We start from the raw sequence: 20102 nt of genomic DNA, 5'->3' as shown, positions 1-20102 counted from the left end.
TTACCTCCCATAAATTCAGCCCCAGATAATGTACTCCACCAAAATGAGAGCGTTATCCATAAAAAAAAGACATGGGATCCAAAAAAAAGGGAGAGGCTAAGGAAATACCAAGATAATCATGAATGGACAGCTCAAAGTGACACCTGTGTACCTGGAATGAAGGACAATCAGTTCACCCTGGAGTGTGTCAGATGGCCATGAGAGATTCCTTCAGGAAAATGCAAACCACTAGGAAACTTGATGCATCTGAACATCTTGAAGGGAGTTTTAGAGAATCAAAGTTTGGGGTTTAATAAATGGTAAGTTTTAGAAAAGCAAGCAAACAAAAAAATGACAAGTTTTATTCCCAAGAAAAATTTCAATATTGTGCAGAAAATGAAAAGTAGTCAAAGTTTATTACATGGCTCAACTATGAATGGCATTCTCATAACCCTAGTGTACTGAATATTGAGCTAAATAAAATTAAAATATAATGCTATTGGGACATGGGGGGAGGAGTAGTGAAGAGAAATAAGTTCTTTCTACCACAGTAAGAAGTCAATATAATGCTTAAGATTTGAAAACTCAAGGAGTAATACAAACGCATTATTTTAAAATATGTAAGTAAACATAAAATTAATCAGCAAAAGGGGAAGATCATTGCCTCCAGGGGAAGAGCTAGGGTGCAGGATTGCTGTTGTGCGTTGTAGAGCTTTTAGTCACTCTACACTATTGCATATACAACTTAAAAAACTAAAATCAACAAAGCGTTTTTAGATGTAGATAAATGTTTTTAAATACTAAAATTGATTCATGACCTACCTCCCCCACCCCCCTCTTTCCCTCTCAAATTATGAACCTTATGGCTGCCCATACAGTCAATCACCTGGAGAAGAGGGCTTGTCTATATCAAGTTGAATTACTCTGGTAAATTAGTACAACCCTTTTTGACAATAAAGAAGATAATTTCCTTTCTAGCTCTCTTTATAAATAGGTCCAAACCCTGCTGCAAATGGAAATTCCAGTTTCATCATGAAACAACCTCCTTAATGGTTTTTCTTTCACCCCATGTAACCCTGTATTTTTTTACTGATTGTTTCCATAAAAGCTCTGTGTAATGGTGTGCTTTGATTTATGAAACTTCTTCTAACCTTTATTTCATTTATATTTTTTCTTACTTTGTTATTCTATTTGGAAGATGCTTGTGTTAATATTTCACCCATGCAAGGGTGTTCAGCCAAAGACAGTCCTCAGTCAGATTGTGGCCTGAGACAGATGGTGAGACCCAATCGGTGCCTTGGAGAACTCAGATTACATTTCCAGGGTGTTCTCATGTAACAGCTTTGATGAAAACACTGAGAAATATAAACCCTCACGTCCTCCTCAGCACAAAAACAGCCAAGACCTTGCTGTTTTGGATCAAAGAAAAGCAATTTCCCTGTAAGATTTCATATGCAGTAAGTACCTACATTTGCATGAGAGCTGCAGAGACACAGGATGGCATGGGTCAGACAGAAAGGAGACCTCTGCAGGGGGTGGGAAAGGATTCCAAGGGGGCATGTTTTCCGATGTGCCTGTTATACCCTCCATACCTACAAGAGTGCTTGGCACATAGTAAGGGCTCAGTTAATACTTGTTGAATAAATATGCTGATGCTCTGTCTGGCATGTCCTTTGCTTTTCTCAGATTGACACATTCCTGCTCATCCTTAATATCCAGCTTACCTATCTCTTGTACAACTTTCTTTGACCCACTCAAACTCTTTTCTCTATATGCATTTGCATTTTGAACAGATTTCTGTTGCTTGTTCTTATAATGTGGAACTGCAGTTATTTGATTGCCTGTCTATCCCCCCTACAAGACTTCTAATTCCTTGAGAGCTTAAAGCTTTGTCTTATTTATCTTTGTATCTATGCTGCCTAGCATGGTGCCTGAATATTTATTTATTCATTCATTCAACAGAATTGGAGTGCCCACTATGTTCCAGGCACTAGAATGAGCTCTGGGGATAAAGCAGTGAACAAGACATGGACCTTCCATGCCCCCAGGTTTACATTCTATTAATGGTTGAAGACAATTCGTATCAGGGTGATAAGTGCAACGATGAAGGTCATGAGTGTGTTATGGGAGAACATGGGAAGGGCATCACGCTCAAAATTTGAGAGATCAGGAAAAGCCTACAAGAGGAAGCTTCCCAGAAAAACAAAGAATACCTGAAGAATAAATAGAAGTTAGCTAGGAAGGGTGGAAATCAATGCTTCAGGAAGTATAGCAAGTTCGGGGAATGGAAGAAAGGACAAAGGAACAGAGAAAACTAAGAAAGGAAAGAAGAGAGAAAGGAAGAAACAGATGAAAGAAAAGAAGGGAGTAATGGAAGAAGTGATGAAGGGAGAGAGGAAGGGATACCGTATTATCTCATTTGCTTTGTAATATTTTTTGTTCCAACAGTGGTCACCTGCTACCCTTCTCATTTGGGGGATCTGTCTTTATCCCCAGTCACAGAATAACAGGCTAGTTTAGATGGGAAAAGGGCTTTCAATACCTAGTTCTATCCCTCTTATTCTACAAATATGAAAACTGAGACCTATAGAAGTTAGTAATAGCAATATTCTGCTTTTATCTCTTATCTTACAAAGCATTTTCACACCTATCCAGTTTAAGCCCAATAGCCCTGTGAAGCAGCATCATTCTTTTTACATATCAGGAAACTGAGGTCCAAGTGGAATTAGTGGTACAGCTGAAAGCAAAGTCTCCTGGTGTCATATCCAGTGCTCATTCCGTCACACCTCAGTTCCTCTACCAAAGTCACACTGTCAGGAACAGAGACAGCAGTAGACTTGACTCATCCAAAACTCCTTCCAGAAGGCAAAAGTGTCCTGACACCTGATGTGGACTGACCGCTGCTAATTATCACAGCATGTCCCAATTACAAGAACACTTGTGCTGAGTGACTCATTCCCCAATAGCCATGGGGACACTGGAATGATGGGGGTTTACTTGCTATACTCACAGATGTATGTACAAGGATGTTCACTGAATAATTCTGTGCCCTCAAAATTTTTAAAAAGCAAATTTCAGATTATATACTATGCTAACATTTCTATAAATTAAAATAATTACATAATATTGAATACATATGTATAAGCAAAAGTGTAAAAGTATGGACTGAATAAATACCAAATTCATGATAATGGTTTCCTTTAGGAAAGAAAAGGAATAAGGTAAGAGAGGTAACATAGGGACTTCAGTTTTATTGTGATTTTTTTCCTCTTAAAATTTTTTTAAAAATCTGAATCCAAAACTTAAAAATATTTTATAATTCTTTGTTCATTTCTGCATCAAATTTATTTTTCAAAGCATTTTAATAAGACTGAAATTTCACATGTAAGTTTCAAATACTTCTCCTTCCACTCTAGACAACGCTCCCAGTTTCCTCATCTGTTAAAGGAAGAAAAGGTAGATTAGATCACTTCTAAGATCCCTTTCAGCCTTGATACTGGAGCTTCCTTCAAAATCTCAAGGCTTTGAAGAGATTATAGATGAATGACCTTTTGTCTGAGTAAATTCTGGAAAGGGGCTAGGAATATACTGTCAGCTATTTCAAGGGAAGTAAGCCCTGAAACTTTTTTGTTTTAAACTATGAAAGCTTTTTTTCTTTTCACAGTAGCCTTAGCCCAGAGGAATTCCCCAGTTAGTGTCTTATCTATTTATATTCTGGGAACCAGGTCTAAATTAAGCTTCCACACAAGGTTTGTGTATGATGGGGTCTGGCCATTCTGTTTCTCTCCCCCCATCTCAAGCCAAAAGCCTTGTCATGAAACTTTATTATCACTAATTCTTGTATAAAACACTAGGCTTAAAGGTTTGGTGACCATATATTGACCACAAAAGGAGAACTTGTGATCTGACACAGGTTTGATGATGGGACAGAATATTTGCAATCAAGATGGTCCCAGCAGATCCTCAGTCTTGTGGGAAACTGAAGGAACCAGTTAATAGTTTGGATGGGAAGACTGGCAGAACCAAGGATTTTATACATAATCACGCTGTCCTTCAAGTGCACACAAACCCTTCCAAAGTAATACGAGGGAGAAGTTTCAACCAAGAGAGAATACATCAGCAAAAGGACTGATGATGAGTATTTAATACATTTCATTGTAGAGTTAAGAATAAAACAAGGGTTAAGAAATGGATAGAAGAATAGTATGTGAACATAATAGAAGCAAGGCAACCAAGATAATGGGAGAAGATGAGATAAAAGGGAAAATAGAAAGAAGATTTTGACTCTGAGAAAAAAAGATACCATTTTAAATTGAAAGTATATTATTAGTTTTAAAAAGAGGAACTAAGGGTACTAGAAAAGATTTTAAAACGAAGATAGAAACTTCCCTGGTGGTCCAGTGGTTAAGAATCCACCTTCCAATGCAGGGGATGTGGGTTCGATCCCTGGTTGGGGAGCTAGGATCCCACATGCCTTGGAGCAACTAAGCCCTCACACTCTAGAACCCACGTGCCACAACTAGAGAAAAGCTCATGCACTGCAACGAAGAGCCCACACACCACAGTGAAAAATCTCGCATGCTGCAAAGAAGATCCCACCTGCTGCAACTAAGATTGAACGTAGCCAGATAAATAAATATTTTTTTTAAAAAAACAAAGATAACAATTACATTCACACCCATGTTCATTGCAGCATTATTTGCAACAGTCAAGACATGGAAATAACCTAAATGTCCATCAATGGATGAATGGATAAAGAAGATATGGTATGTACATGCAATGGAATACTATTTGGTCATTAAAAAAGGAAGGAAATGTTGCCATTTGCAACAACATGGATGGACCTTAATGACAATATGCTAAGTGAAACAAGTCAGACAAAGAAAGACAAATATTATCTCACTCATGTGTGGAATCTTAAAACAAACTCATATTACAGAGAAAACAGACTGGTGGTTGCCAGAGGTAGGGGATGAGGGGTAGGCAAAATGGGTGAAGCAGGTCAAAATGTACAAACTTCCAGTTATAAAATAAATAAGTCATGGGGTGTAATGTATATCATGGTGACTCTAGTTAATAATACTGTATTGGATATTTGAAAGTTGCTAAAAGAGTAAATCTTAAAAGTTCTCATCAGAAGAAAAATATTGTAACTTTGTGGTGATGAATATTAACTAGACTTATTATGGTGATCATTTCACAGTATTTACAAATATTGAATCATTATGCTGTACACTTGAAACTAATATATGTCAATTTCAAAAAAGAAACAAAAATAACTATTACAACTAATAATACAAATTTTCCTAAATACCAAAAGAAATGTTTTCAAATAGTAAAGAAACATAGTAAATATAATATATACAATAATTTTAGCATTGAATAAATGGCAGAGTGAAAAAGGAATGATTTCCAGTAAATACTATTAAGTGAAAAAAGCAAAACACCAAAGAGTATGCATATTATGCTACCTTTTGTGTTAGAAGAGGGAGATTTTAAAAAAACACAATTGTTTGCAAAAAGAAATACTGGATAAATAACTAAAAAACAATGAAATTGATTACAGATCTTCCTCCATTTACAATGGGGTTACATCACAATTATCCCATCATAAATTGCAGTTAACACACCTAACCTACCAAACAACATAGCTTAGCCTCGCCTACTTTAAACATGCTCAGAACACTTACATTAGCCTACAGTTTGGCAAAATCATCTAACACAAAGTTTATTTTGTGTTAGAGATATTCAATAAAGTTTGAATATCTCATATAATTTATTGAATACTGTACTGAAAGTGAAAAACGATAATTGTAAGTGTATCGGTTGTTTCCCCTTGTGATCACAGGGCTGACTGTGAGCTGCAGCTCACTGTCACTGCCCAGAATCACGAGAGCTCATACTGCATATCACTACCTGGAAAAAGATCAAAATTCAAAATTTGAAATACAGTTTCTACTGAATGCATACCGATTTCACACCATCAAAAAGTCTTAAATGGAAAGGTTGTAAGTTGGGGACATACAAAGAGTGGAGAGAAATGAGGAGGAATGGATAGGAAGGGAACTGATGCTTCTCTCAGTATGGTTTTGACTTCTGGAAGCACGTTAATCTTCTACATATTCAAACAATGAAATTAAATCAACAAGAACTGGGGGAGACCTAAAACCAGATGTGAACAGAAACAAGTGAACTCAATTGCATTTCAAATGAATGAGAGAACATGGAAAGCAGATTTCAAACTCTATTTTTTTTTTTTTTTTTTTTTTTGTGGTATGCGGGCCTCTCACTGTTGTGGCCTCTCCCGTTGCGGAGCGCAGGCTCCGGACGCGCAGGCTCAGTGCCCATGGCTCACGGGCCCAGCCGCTCCGCGGCATGTGGGATCTTCCAGGACCGGGGCACGAACCCGTGTCCCCTGCATCGGCAGGAGGATTCTCAACCACTGCGCCACCAGGAAGCCCTCAAACTCTATTTTTAGTAGGTTTGTTTTTCATAGGGATATGGATGCAAGAATTCTGAATCTTATATTTATTGTCGGATTGAGTAAGAGAGCAAATGTTAGTATGTTTGAGGAAGCCAGAATTCTCACTGTGTAAGAAAAGAGGTACAATTACAGATGGGGGAAAGAGAGGAAGATCCCTGTGGGGCTGAATTGTTATAAGCATGAACTCATGATTTCTAAAACATGCCTGTAACACTAAACATCCCTAATGCCCAGATCTTTGTTTATAGTAGCAGTGGTATCACCAAGTTTCAGGGAAAGGTGGATGTTGAAAATGTGGCTTGTTGCGGTCCAGAGTAGGCTGCCCCGAAATGTGCATCAATGGCATATTGATTATTTTGAATTAAAGTTACTTAAAGGGTCAACACAAGAGGGACACCCTGATCCTCCTTTCTGTTTCCCTAAAAGCAGGAGATAAATCTCTCATGTATAAGGTGCACTCCCAGTGTCTGGAGGTAGAAGGACACCTTAATCACCAAAGATAGGGAATTAGGGCCAATAAGTCTATATAAATAAACTTGTTACTTCTTTAGTTTACTACTCCAAGCCCAAACTCTGTTTAGATTCTTCACTGTTTGGGCACCCAAAACCTAAGTTTCTTTCTCCTGGCAATTCCTCACAAACTTATTGTTCTTTGTCTATAAAGTATAAAAGCTGCCTGCTTTGGCCACTTCTTAGGTCCCATTTCTATAGCACCTCCATGTACCTCAATTAAAATGTGTTTCTTTTTCTCCTATTAATCTGTATTGTGTCAATTTTATTATCAGTCCAGCCACAAGAACTCAAGAAGCGTAGAGGGGAAAATTTCTCCCTCCCCAACAGGCTTATAATATGCAAAAAAATTTAACAGGGATCTACATTTCACATTATTAATGTAAATTCCAGAATGTGTTACATATGTGAAAGGTAAACCCATAAAGCAAACAAGAAAAAATTTAAGAAAATATTTTACAAACTTAGTGAAGGATTTTTTAAACAAGAACTAGAAAGCAGGGACTTCCCTGGTGGTGCAGTGGTTAAGAATCTGCCTGCCAATGCAGGGGACACGGGTTCCATCCCTGGTCCAGAAAGATCCCACATGCCACAGAGTAACTAAGCCCATGCACCACAACTACTGAGCCTGAGCTCTAGAGCCTGTGAGCCACAACTACTGAGCCCACCACAATTACTGAAGCCCGCATGCCTAGAGTCCATACTCTGCAAAAAGAGAAGCCACCGCAATGAGAAGCCCGCACATTGCAACAAAGAGTAGTCCCCACTCGCCACAACTAGAGAAAGCCCATGCGCAGCAACAAAGACCCAACACAGCCAAAAAAAAAAAAAAAAATTAAAAAAAGAAAGAACTAGAAAGCAAAAACCATAAGGAGAAAAGTTGATGAGATTTGACTATATCAAATAAAGGATTTCAGTTCAACAATGCATACCATACCATGCAGTGGTATGGTGACAGATTAGAAAATGTTTGCAACATATAAAACCAATAAGGAATTAATTTCTAGGCTGTACCAGGAACACCTGAAAACATATAGGAAAAGGAAAAGACATCCATTTTTTAAGGTAAGTAACATAAATAAATAATCTGATTCACAAAATGGAAAAAACAAATGACTAGCAAATATATGTCCCTCAAGACAAGGTCTTTTTCTTCCTTCAACACACAAGATATTCTTGTTCTGGCCATTGAGTCCCTGCACCAGTCATTGTCTCAGTCTTTAATGCTTTTCTCCTAAAACTTCCTATGACTTACTCCTTGCTCTTCAGATTTTAGTTTAAATGTTATCTTTTCAGAGAGGTCTTTCTGAAACCAAGACGGGGGCCCTTTGAGGCTCCTGGGCATGGAGGCCTTTTTGTCCCCCATTTCTTGTAGGCAAGACTCCAGCCACCATGACCTTCCCTGAGTTCCAAAGGGCAGATTCAAACAATTGCTAATGAAGGGAGAAGCAGGAAACCACCTGAGGCAAGATTAAAGGGACAAGAGAAGCTCATCAAGATTAGGAGACCCACCACCTGAGACCCTGCACACACCCTAACCTTGTCAGCAACCCCACCCTTTTGAAACTTTGCAGAAAAAAGAAGAATGCAAGACTGTCACTGCCTTGATCCTTTTCACTTATCCCTGACCACAAACCCCAACTATAAGACCTCTCCCTATTCCCCAGGGAGGGGGGACACAGTTCTTGAGGCACTAGCCTACTGGGTTTCCTCTTTGCCTGGCAAAGAAATAAAACCACTCTTTCGTACTCTTCCATAACTGTCTCCATATTTCTGTCTGGCATCGGTGCACAGAGAGCCAAGATTCTGGCATCAAATTTTCGGGGCTTGTCTGGGATAAACTCATAGGCAGGCAGCCTCATAGTGTCCCTTGGCTTCATTGGACCCTCAGGGATTTCTCTCCACACCAGCCTCCTCAGGGAGAGCAGAGGGTTGGAGGATTTCTCTGAGGCCAGATTGCCAGGGTTCCCCTGCCGTAGGGCCGCTCCCCAATCACACCCGGCTTGCCTTCTCCGTTGTGGAACTCCAAGGCTGCAGTGGAGAATGGGGGAGAGGTTGCCCTAGCAGCTGCTGAGGCTTTCTTTGCCTTGAGGACACCTTCGTTTTCCCTTCCCCACATCGGCCCAGGCTTCTACTCCGAGAAGGCATTAACTCTTGAAGGATCAGAAAGAGGGCATTTGGTACATTGCGACACACCTGTCAGCAATTTGGTTAAGTCCCACGGAGTGCACGCCGGGATTTTTTGACTTTGTCCGTTTGGGGAACTTCAGTTCCACTTTGGAGAATTATCCCTGTGAAGGGAAATTCCATTTGTAAGGTGTCAATTTGGACAAAGTTCACGGATCTAGTGGGACTGGGAAGTCACGTTTGGGGCATTTTTGCCATTTGGCTTTTGATTTCTGGGCTTCTCTTTGCCTTTTGTTTTAATTTGAGTGTGTCTTCCGGCTGGTGAGGTTTTGGTTTGGATTGGTTACTTTGGTTTGAGTGCACAGACATCTGTTACTAATTGCTTGAGCTAGAATGGGAAGCACTTCCTCTAAAGTTCCACCTGAGAGTCCCTTGGGAAAAATTTTGAGTGACTGGTTGACCTATAGTTATGATTCAGTGACAAAAAGAAAAATGGCCTGAAAATGGGTCTCTTACAATTAGCTTCTGACATTCTAAACGATCTCCTTCTAACTTTTTCCAACTCTTAAGGGGAAACCAAGTTTCCCTTCTACTCCTGCAAGTTTCCATACTCCTTCAGATTCTTCTGATTAAACTAAGACCCCACCTCCCCAGAGGGACTATCCTTCCTGGGACAACATTTTATCAGCCAGTCTGCCCCGTTATCAGGGCCAATTTAAGCACTAGGTGGTCTAAATTTTAGCTATGAAACTATGACCATGGAAAAAGAAATGATTTTTGACAGTGTGGCCACAATATTCTTTAGACTCTGGAGAAATCTGCCCCTGTTATCAGGGCCAATTTGAGCACTGTCTGGTCTAAATTTTAGCTATGAAACTATGAATGACTACAGAAAAAGAAAGATGATTTTTGACAGTGTGGCCACAATATTCTTTAGACTCTGGAGAAAATTGGTTAAGATAAAAACTTTTTTTGGAAATTGCAAAATCAGTTCTTTTTGTATGTACACTTAGAGAAAGCTAGCTTATTAAAATAATATTTTTCAGAATTCTAACCCTGAGGGAACAAGTCCTACTTGGAGAACTTGCTTTTCTCTCCCTGTGCCTTGAGACCATGGCTCTCAGGAACACTTATCTAATCTAGATGATCTCCAAATCCTGAGACTGAGAAAAAAAAAGAGGGGTGGGGGAGAAGACTTAAAATTTTTTTCTTATTCCAACTGTTATTTATAAACTAGTGAGTTTTATATTGTGTTATCTGATTCATGACTAAGTTTGGAAAATGAAGCTATGAGATCTCTTGTTGTGTCTGTCTGGATATATGTATGTCTCAGTATGTGTCTCTGTCTTTGGATATTATTGCTGAGGTTAATTTGTAAAGCACTCTATTTAATTGGCTTAAAGAAAAGTAATCACTTACAAATCAAACAATTCTAAATACAAGAGAAATTAAGTTAAATGAATTTCAGTTTCATGTGAACTGGGAAATATTAGTATTAAATTAATACATTGTAATAATGTTTAAGTTTGTTGATCTAATTTACACAGACATATCTTAGAATACTTTCATTGCACCTAGGTTTACTATAAGTTAAATAAGACCTTATTATATCTGTTGCAAATTTGTCAGCAAGGAAAGTAACTCGATGTGAAGAAACTTTTAAGAAAAGAAAATGCAAATGAGATAAGGGCTTTTAGATAAACTCTATTAAGAATAATTATGCTTTAGGACTAAAATAGTCTCTCCAGATTCTGGTAACTTAAAATTCTAGAGTTGTGCTAAATTAAGTGATGGAAGCTTATTGAATAGCTAGTTCATTCCCAAATAAAATAAGATACTGAAACATTAATTACTGAACATCGGCTTCCTTTTACAGAGAAACAAAAGGTATTTAGGACTATTAATGATGTTTGGTGTCACATTCTCTAAAGAAAGCAAATGTTTTTAGAAAATATCACTGGTATTTATGTTCACCAGTCTACAGAATGCTAATGTAAAAGACAGTTTATAATTGCTTACTTCTTAGTTTTCACAAGAAATTACGGTTTTAAGAGCTAAGGATTCTAATTTAAACATGTAATTAAAGCTAATAAAAATAATAAAGGAAACTTTTCAGTATACAGTAGGAAAGTAGGATGTATGTTTTCAGTAAAGAAGCCATGAGGAATGGAATTGCATTTTATTAAGGAAAAAGGAAGCAGGTCTGACTTATAGCTGGCAGTTTCTGAATGGGAAATAAAGTGATGGATACAGAAATGATAAAAAGATTTGTGGAAAGTGGACCCCGAGAAAAGAGTTTTGCACATGGTCAGGATTGACTAAGATTAATATAAATTTAATTGAGTAATATGAATTTTAAAAATAAGTGGGTACAGGGGCTTACCTGGTGGCCCAGTGGTTGAGAGTTCGCCCGCCGATGCAGGGGATACGGGTTCGTGCCCCAGTCCGGGAAGATCCCACATGCCGCGGAGCGGCTAGGCCCGTGAGCCATGGCCACTGAGCCTGCGCGTCCGAAGCCTGTGCTCCGCAGCGAGAGAGACCACAACAGTGAGAGGCCCGCGTACTGCAAAAAAAAAAAAAAAAAAAAAATAGTGGGAACAAAAGTTGAATGTGGTTTTTTGGTTTTTCTCTCTTAAGAAGACAAGATTTCTTAAAATGTTGAAGTGCCTTTGATAACAGATTTCAAGTTTCATTATCCCTTAAGTGATCTGTTCTGTATTTGCCTTTGAAATCTTTTATTGTTACTTTGGCTAAGTGAATAACTATTGTTTCACAGTGACCTGTGATCCTATCTGATTGAGTGCTCTAAACCCTTTTTGACATTTTTATTTGACAAAACTTCCTAAATCAAAATGAAGTCCTTTGACCTCTAGCTAACTTTGCGATGCTTCAAAGGGCCTCTGAAACATACCAAAGAGAGATATTAAACTAATTAGGTTCATTTGGTATGTTAAAAGTACAGGGGAAGTATTGTCAAATGAGTAATAAATCTTCTTGTTATATTGTATGGTAAATGTCTACCAATATAGATATTCTAGAAATTATATGGAATTCCTAAAGCTCTGACATGTCCTGGTAAAATGTTATCAGTCATAATTCAATCTTAAAGTGTTGTATGTCACAGTAGTAACCAAGTTAGTTTGTCAATTGTATTGTAATCAGATTTTAAACATGCCTTCTTAAGTCTTTTGTCATTATACACTTATGGTTTTATTCTGATGTCTTTGCAAAAATGCTTCCTCTTCAAGAAGATTTAGAGAAAGGACTTTTGGATAAATACAAGTTTCTGATTTTCAGACCATGATGCTGAACTGGGTAAGAAATTGAAAAATATTAATGAAAAACCTGATGGCTTCATAAAGCTGTTAACAAAAAGGATTAGGTACATAGAACTGAGTGAACTGGTGAATACGGTTATAATTTTTATAGCTTCTATCTGAAAAATTACTAGATTGAATCTGTGTTTTCCAGGTGCAAGGAAAACTTTCCCTTAAAACTAATTACGACTTACAGTAATTTGGTAAATTTTACCTTTGTAAACAAAATTGAAACCTTTATCTTTTCTCTCTATCTGCTCCCTCCAGAGACTGGAAACTCTTGGGTTCCCAACAGCTTTATCAGATAAATTAGGAAGGCTACCTCACTAACAGGTACAGAAATCTCAAGGTATTTTGGGAACCTTGAAAAGGGAGGAATTCACCTAGATCTGTTAGGTGAAATCTGTTATAAGCCCTTGGTGTGACGTTCCTAGCCCTGAGAAGTCTTTTAAAAGTCCAGTCTGAGACTCCTCATAAAAGTTCAGTAAGTAAAAAGTCTATATAATCAATTCCAGTTATATAAATCATCAGGCCAAATTTATTGAGACCAGACTTATTTTGTAAACAAATTAGTCTTAATTTGGTTACATTTAGTAGAAAAGAGGGTAATTTTAGAGAGAAAAATATTGTTTCAGTGAATATTAAATTCCACCTTCGTTAATGGAGGTCTGTGTTTACTAAGACTCCCTCCCAGATAGTTCCTTGCTGTTATGTTATATTAATGTAAAGTTTAATTATTAAAAGGACACTCAAAGTTTGTCTCTGAAGCTCTTCTTAGTAATCTGTCTTTGCATGAAGATCAGATGCCCCACAACCAGCAACCAGGGATTATGCATACTGGAAAAGACATAATTTAAAGGACTATCTCCAACCCAGATGGAAGGACCCATATCAGGTACTCCTAACTAGCTCATGCATAATAAAACTGAAGGGAATTGCCTGTTGGATTAATTTTCACTCACAAAGGGTCCCTGCACCAGACTGGCCTCTAGAGAGGGTGGCTGACCTCAAAATCATCTTAAAACAATGCTCAAACAAAGGAGAAACTACACTCTTACCAGGACGAAAAGAAGACAACATCAGAAGTAGATAGCTTACCCAAGATGCTGCACCTGATTCGTATGATCATTTACAATGTTTTCTTGAATTCTTGGACCCTTGCATATGAATCAAATGTTTTCCTATCATGGGCACGATCCTATGCTAGTTTTTTTTTTTTTTAAATCTAATCCAATTGTTGGATTTGTGACCAATTACCTGTGGATCGTAATTCTGGGTTACCTTGGTGGATTTCTCCACTCCAAGGCTCTAATTGGTTGGCTCATAGGAAATTTATCTTAAAAGAAAAATTATAGTCATGTTTAGGCCACTATTGATATTACTAGGTGGAATCCCCTCACCTAGCAAGTTAATAATGCCTACTCTGACTCTGGCCATAAATATGAATTTTCCTCTTCTACTCAAGTTCAGAGCAACAAGCAAAATTTCAGCCAAAGAATAAACCCCCCACAATTATGGGATGGATTTATGTAGTTAACAGCTAACTATGATAATTTAAGTTTAAAGTCACCTCTGTGTTGGGAACTATTAAATCATACTAAGGATAATCAGTCTAGTAACATTAGGATATTAAGCTGGGTGCCTTATGGACAGTGCCAATACATAATTTCCCTTAGAGATAAGGATTGGTACAGAACAGACTAAGTCAGATGACCTGGGATATACTGGGCCTAATGGAAGTTCTTGGCTTAACTCTTACTTATGACTTTGCTAATACTGCTAGCTACATTATTTGCAGTTTGTCTGTTTTACAAAATTGTTTCTTACATTACCAAATGTGTGACTGAGCCTCTGAGGAAATGATGTGTAGTTCCATACGAGATCAATGATTGTAATAGTGTAACTCTAGATATGGGAAGAAGCAACAAGAGGGAATATTTTCCTGGACCATAAGAGATTAGTAAGACAGGCGGTCCAGAGACTTTTGCTGCAAGAAAGCCTTAGTCCAATAATAACACATTGAGTGGCCTATCAGTGAAATCTTCACCAAACCTGGAGATGAGCATTCCTAGCACCGTGGGATGAAATGCTCATGAAATGTCCCCCAAACCACGGTCAAGTTTATGACCTTGAAGGGGCCCGGCCAACTGAAAATTGGCACTTGCCATCTGCCTCTGCAAGGATTAAGTCAATGGCCACTGTGGTCACTGACCTTCAACACCCCCTGAAAGGAATTCAGGGTGGAGATAAGGAATGGGGCACTCTGTGCTCTGAGAAAACCTGGCACAACAGGCCTTTAGATAGTTAGATGTTTTCAGGAGATTTTATGAGCCCAAATTCTAGCATCTTCTCATATCTAGAAAAGCAGTGAAATCATTAACAGTGACATCTGCTTTAACTTTGAGGAGGGGACTGCATTTGAAAGTTAAAGTAGAGTAACTATGGTAAAACTAGATGACCACTGTGGATGTGATTTCAAATGCATTCATTCCTGTTTTTTTGCAAACTTGAATTTTCTTAACTATATCAGACTCCACAAAGATTTGAAAATTCCCCCATCCTCTTCAACTGATCAAGGTTGAATAGAGGCCTTTCTAGCCAGAACTGGAAAAAGCATTGGAAGTTACAAAAATCCTTCGTAAATACATTATTAAGAAAACTCTCACCAAGCTATGCAAAAAAACTCATCTAAAATGAGACAAGGTCTTGCCAATTATGGCAAGGTCTTGTTCAACAGATTGGTCAATTGTTAACCTCTATGCATGAGTTTGTGTTCCACAGGTCTCCCCCTTGCCTGAAAGCTCCCTTGCATGCCCTCAAAGCAGAAGACCAGGTGCTGCTGAATATGTGAAAAAGAGCAATGACCTGAGCAGCAGCTTGAAAAAAATGGAAGGTATCCTATGATGTTCTTCTCTCTAAAATTGAATGGAGTAAAACCGTGGGTACATCCCACCAGAGCAAGAGGATTACCAGAGACTGACCAGCCAAGCCTGCCTACAGCCAGCAAGCAGACTCCTGGGAAGCAGACATCTCACCCTTTGGGAAACTTTATTTGTTCTGACAAGCAGAATGAAAGTTCTGTTTTCTTATCCTTTCTCATACTTTATTCATACACTGATTCTTTCAATAATTCTAACTGCTAGATATGTGGTCAGCTTCCTATTTCCGTGTCTTCAGGATTGCCTTGATGGATTTTTCCCCATACAGGGAATGGTTTGGAAACAACTGGCTTCAGACTTATTCTCCTAAATTCCTAAGAAAATGAAATCTATTCTGTCTACTGAAGTTGACACTTCTCTTACCTCTAACTGGATCTATTGCACCAAAGTGGCAGAACAAGGTATTGAAATCTTAATCATATAAGACTCGGATCCAGGACTTGGAACTCAAATATTTCTAATTCACTATCTATTCCCCAAAATTTAGGCAGGACTATGCCCCATCTCAGCAGGAAGTAGTTAGAGCAGTTGTCGCCCTGTTCCCTGACAGATTTGGGGAAAGAGAAAACTGAAGTAGGTATTAAACCCCCTAAAACCAAGTTCTTCTGCTGAGTTTATGACTAACATCTCTATCCAAAACGATTGTTCCCTTTCTCATCCAACATATGTTCTCCTCAAGATTGAGGAGTATCAAAGAAAAGGGGAGAGTGAAACTGAGCAGAGTCCTGTGGGACTCCTGGGCATGGAGGCCTTTTTGTCCCCCATTTCTCATAGGCAAGACTCCAGCCTCCATGACCTTCCCTGAGTTCCAAAGGACAGATTCAAACAGTTGCTAATGAAAGGAGTAGCAGCGAGGAAACCACCTGAGGCAAGATTAAAGGGACAAGAGAAGCTCATCAAGATTAGGAGACCCACAACCTGAGACCCTGCACACACCCTAATCTTGTCAGCAACCCCACCCTTTTGAAACTTTTCAGAAGAAAGAAGAATGCAAAACTGTTACTGCTTTGATCCTTATCGAATACTCCTGACTACGACTATAACACTTCTCCCTATTCCCCAGGGAGGGGGGCAGAGTTCTTGAGGCGCTAGCTTACTGGGTTCCCTCTTTGCCTGGCAAAGAAATAAAGCCACTCTTTCTTTCTCCTCCATAACTCTGTCTCCATATTTCTGTTTGGCATTGGTGCACAGAGAGCCAAGATTTTGGCATCATTTCCATTCTGCTCCACTTACTATAGCCATCCCACTACCTGCCCCATCATTCTTTATTCCACCAACCTGTTTTATTTTCATCATATATTTATTATTCAGTGGCATATTCTTCTTTATCTATATGTTAATTCCTCTCTCTAACTCGATAGTAAGACCCATGGAGTAGGAAATTTGTCTGTCTTGTTCAACCTTGTGCCAATGTTTAGCACATAGTTGGTGTTCAATTAATATTTGTTGAGTTAATAAATATATTAATATATGAAAAATGTAATGCAATCCCTGTTGCTGGCTTAATGAGTTTTGCAGACAAGAATGTTCAGTCATAATTAAATGACTAATTAATGGAATCTTGCTAAGTAGTGTCAAGCATCAGATGGAGGACTGGACAGGATGACCATGTAATAGAATCCTTCTAAAAATAATATAATATGAGTCAAAGGAACACAGTTCCCTTGGATACCTTGTTTTGATCACAGTGGCTAGAGCTCATTATTTTAGTCCAATGGATTAAGCCAATTGAAATTCAATCTTCTTTAGGACTGTGCACATTCTAAACACCATCAGGCAGAGGGGACCTGATGTGAATTCAATCAACAGGAGGTGGTGTTTGTGTGGACTATTCCACCAGGCAGAAATACTCTACTCATGAATCTTTGTGACTCAACATCACAGACAGTTGCTTCCCACTTTAAATCCTGGAGAGTGACAGTCACCACATGATAGTGGAAAACCCCTACATTTTGCTAACCAGATCCCATGTGAAAAAATCCAGTCAATTTCTTATGATCATATCTCATGAGGAAGCAAGATCTCATGGTACCACATCTGCCATTTCAGTTAAGGCACGGAGACCCTGATTTAACAAATTGTTGAATTTATCTCAACAGAGTAATTACATGCTTGGAAAATCTGTCATATGGCTTCTCAACATGCCATGTGATTTCTAATAATCCATTTTTGTAATCTTCACTTGCCCAGTATAACATGAGCGTCATCCCTGTGGATTTGCAGGGATGTCTATTTATGAGGTTTGATTTGGTTTCGTTTGGTTTGACCTTAGGTGAAGAGTTAAATTAAATATAATCCTAATTCTTAACACATTATCAACATCAGTCCAGGCAAAACACCTCTCTTGCTCTATTTTATCTCTTTACTCTTTGCCTTCATTTCTGAACCCAAAGTCACTAACTACAATGTATTTTATATAATATTCTGAACTAGGCATATATCCTCATGAAATTTGTGGTGTTGTATGTTTATGTACTTTTAATATAATTTCAATCTGTTTCTTCTATCACTTCAACACCATTTTTAAGATATATCTATTTCTGCATGAATATCTAATTCAAAGCTTCTATTTCAGTCTGTACACACTTATTTTAATTACCCAAGCTTTTGTGCAGATATTACTGCTATTGTCAATAGAATCTTATATTCTACATTATTTTCAAGTTTGTTATTACTGTCCTGGAGAAACAGTGTTGATTTTTTTATAAGTTGACCTTGTAACCAATAATTTTGTCAAATATTATTAGTTCTAATATATTTCCATGTTGAATATGTCAACCAAAAAATTAATCAGTAGTCAATCTAAGAAAGAAATGGAAAATTTTATTTGAACCAACCTGATTATAACCTGAGAGACAGTCTTTCAGAAATCTCTGAGGACTGCTCTGACCATTAGAGGTCAAATAACAGTTATATACATATTTGAGACAAAAGATTATACATCAAATGTATTGACAGTTTATACAATTCATATCTGCACATACAAAGTGAACCCTTATAAGCTTAAGAAGAAATGTTATCTCCTAAGGAGGTCTGGTTAATGCAGATACACAATACACACTAAACGGGAGGAAGGAGGCCCAAAAAAGCAGAGAAAAATTTTATTTAAATTTTTCTTGTCTTGCCATAAAATATGGATTTTATTTCATCAGATAGCACACCCACACAATTTTATACAGTACTATACAACTATAAAAGGAAATGAGGAAGACCTCTTATTTTGCTATGGAATAATCTCTGAGATATATTGTTGAATGAAAAAACAAGGTTCAGAACAGAGTATATAGAAACACTCTGTTTCTTTTGTCTAAGGAATAGAGAGGAGATAGATGCAAATGAGAGAGAGAATTTGCTCCTATAAATTGTTTAAAAAAGATTAAAGAAGACAATTTAGGTGATACAAACTTTGAAACTTCAGAAAGTGGGCAGTCTTCATTCCCAAGGGTCCAGAGAACTACGAAATAGAGCAGGAGGCAGAAAGACTTTATAGGATAAAGAATAAGGAGCAAGACAAATAAAAATAGAAAATGAATAAAGAACAAGGAAATAAGCATAGAGCCCAAAGTTGGCTTGGCATTTAGGGATTGGCTGACTAGACATGCTGGGCTTCTGGTTAACTGGAGCATTTACAGGGATGTGAAAGTTACCTAAGTTTTGGTTTGCTGATGTGTACCCGCCACCCTGTGCAGGAACGACATTATTTTGGGCCTAGAAATTTATTTCAACCAAACACTCCAGGATTTGGTACAACCTAGAGTAGAGCCAGAGCCTTAACTCTATGCTTCTAGGAGAATTTCTTGACCTGACATTCCAGCTCAGTAATTATTGTCTGTATTCATTCTGGCTAGTGCCATATCTATTGAATCCAGTTTTCAACTATTATATTTTCATACTCAATATTAAAAAGCAAAATTCAACTGAGTAAATCTGAAGATCTAATTAAGCGATTCATGAATTTAGGCAGCATCCCATCTAGCAACTAAAAGGGCACTAGCAACTAGAAGCGGTTGTACAAATGGAAGGTTTTTGTAGGAAGAAGGGTGGGGCAAGGGAGCTATTAGCAAAAGAAAAGAAACGATTATTTTTAGGCCAGGACATTTTCTTTTTTGTGGGGAGGGAATTTGGCAAATGTTTTACCCTGCAGATGCCTCTACTCCCTCTGGGGGATGGAGAGGACCCATGTAGCAGATTACTTCATTGGTGCTGACCAGAAAATTCCAGACTGGTTGGTTAAGATTACATTCCTGGTGAAGGTTGAAACTGCAATTAGGTCAGGTATTAAATCTTGGCTTTAGCACAAGTGGTGTCATTTGGGTCCTGTGGTTTTTCTCTTTAACACCGGGATATCTACTTGGGTCTTCTTGGTTGCTTTCTGTCCCTGCTCAATATTACCAATATCATCTTCTATTTCTTTGAAGAGATTTATTTAGCTTAAATGAAAAGCCTTACTCCAGCCCCCTGGAGGTCCAGTGGTTAGGACTAGGCGCTTTCACTACCATGGCCCAGGTTCAATTTCTTGTCAGGGAACTAAGATCCCGCAAGCCGCGAGGCACTGCCAAAAATTAAATAAATAAAGCCTTAGTCCATGTTTTACATCATTTTTGTTTCCTCTAGCAAAGGTCATTTGGGTGGTATTCTTTCTCTCAAACAGACTGGACTCCCACTATCTCGATATTTTTGCCTCTGAGTTCCTTTTCCCCTGGTGATATACCCAAAGTGAGGAGCTGTGGCCCAGACTCTTGTTTG

General features: G+C 38.2%; 1 protein-coding gene across 3 annotated transcripts in view; it reads right to left on the bottom strand.

Moving 5' to 3' along the window:
• LOC102991654 (sarcolipin) overlaps nucleotides 1-20102 on the bottom strand; it is a 104375-nt gene that overhangs the window by 31146 nt on the left and 53127 nt on the right. For 2 of the 3 annotated variants that reach the window (XM_055091593.1, XM_055091597.1), the window contains one exon: nucleotides 11484-11663. In XM_055091593.1, the coding sequence (XP_054947568.1) occupies nucleotides 11484-11663 (180 nt within the window). Of the gene's footprint in view, nucleotides 1-151; nucleotides 255-11483; nucleotides 11664-20102 lie in introns of all 3 variants that reach the window. The other variant, XM_055091594.1, reaches the window with a different exon arrangement.

The sequence above is a fragment of the Physeter macrocephalus genome, chromosome 16 (assembly GCF_002837175.3).
Source record: "Physeter macrocephalus isolate SW-GA chromosome 16, ASM283717v5, whole genome shotgun sequence".
NCBI classification, from domain to species: domain Eukaryota; kingdom Metazoa; phylum Chordata; class Mammalia; order Artiodactyla; family Physeteridae; genus Physeter; species Physeter macrocephalus.
The sequence above is the reverse complement of the archived record's forward strand: the minus strand, read 5'-3'. Positions and strand labels throughout refer to the sequence as shown.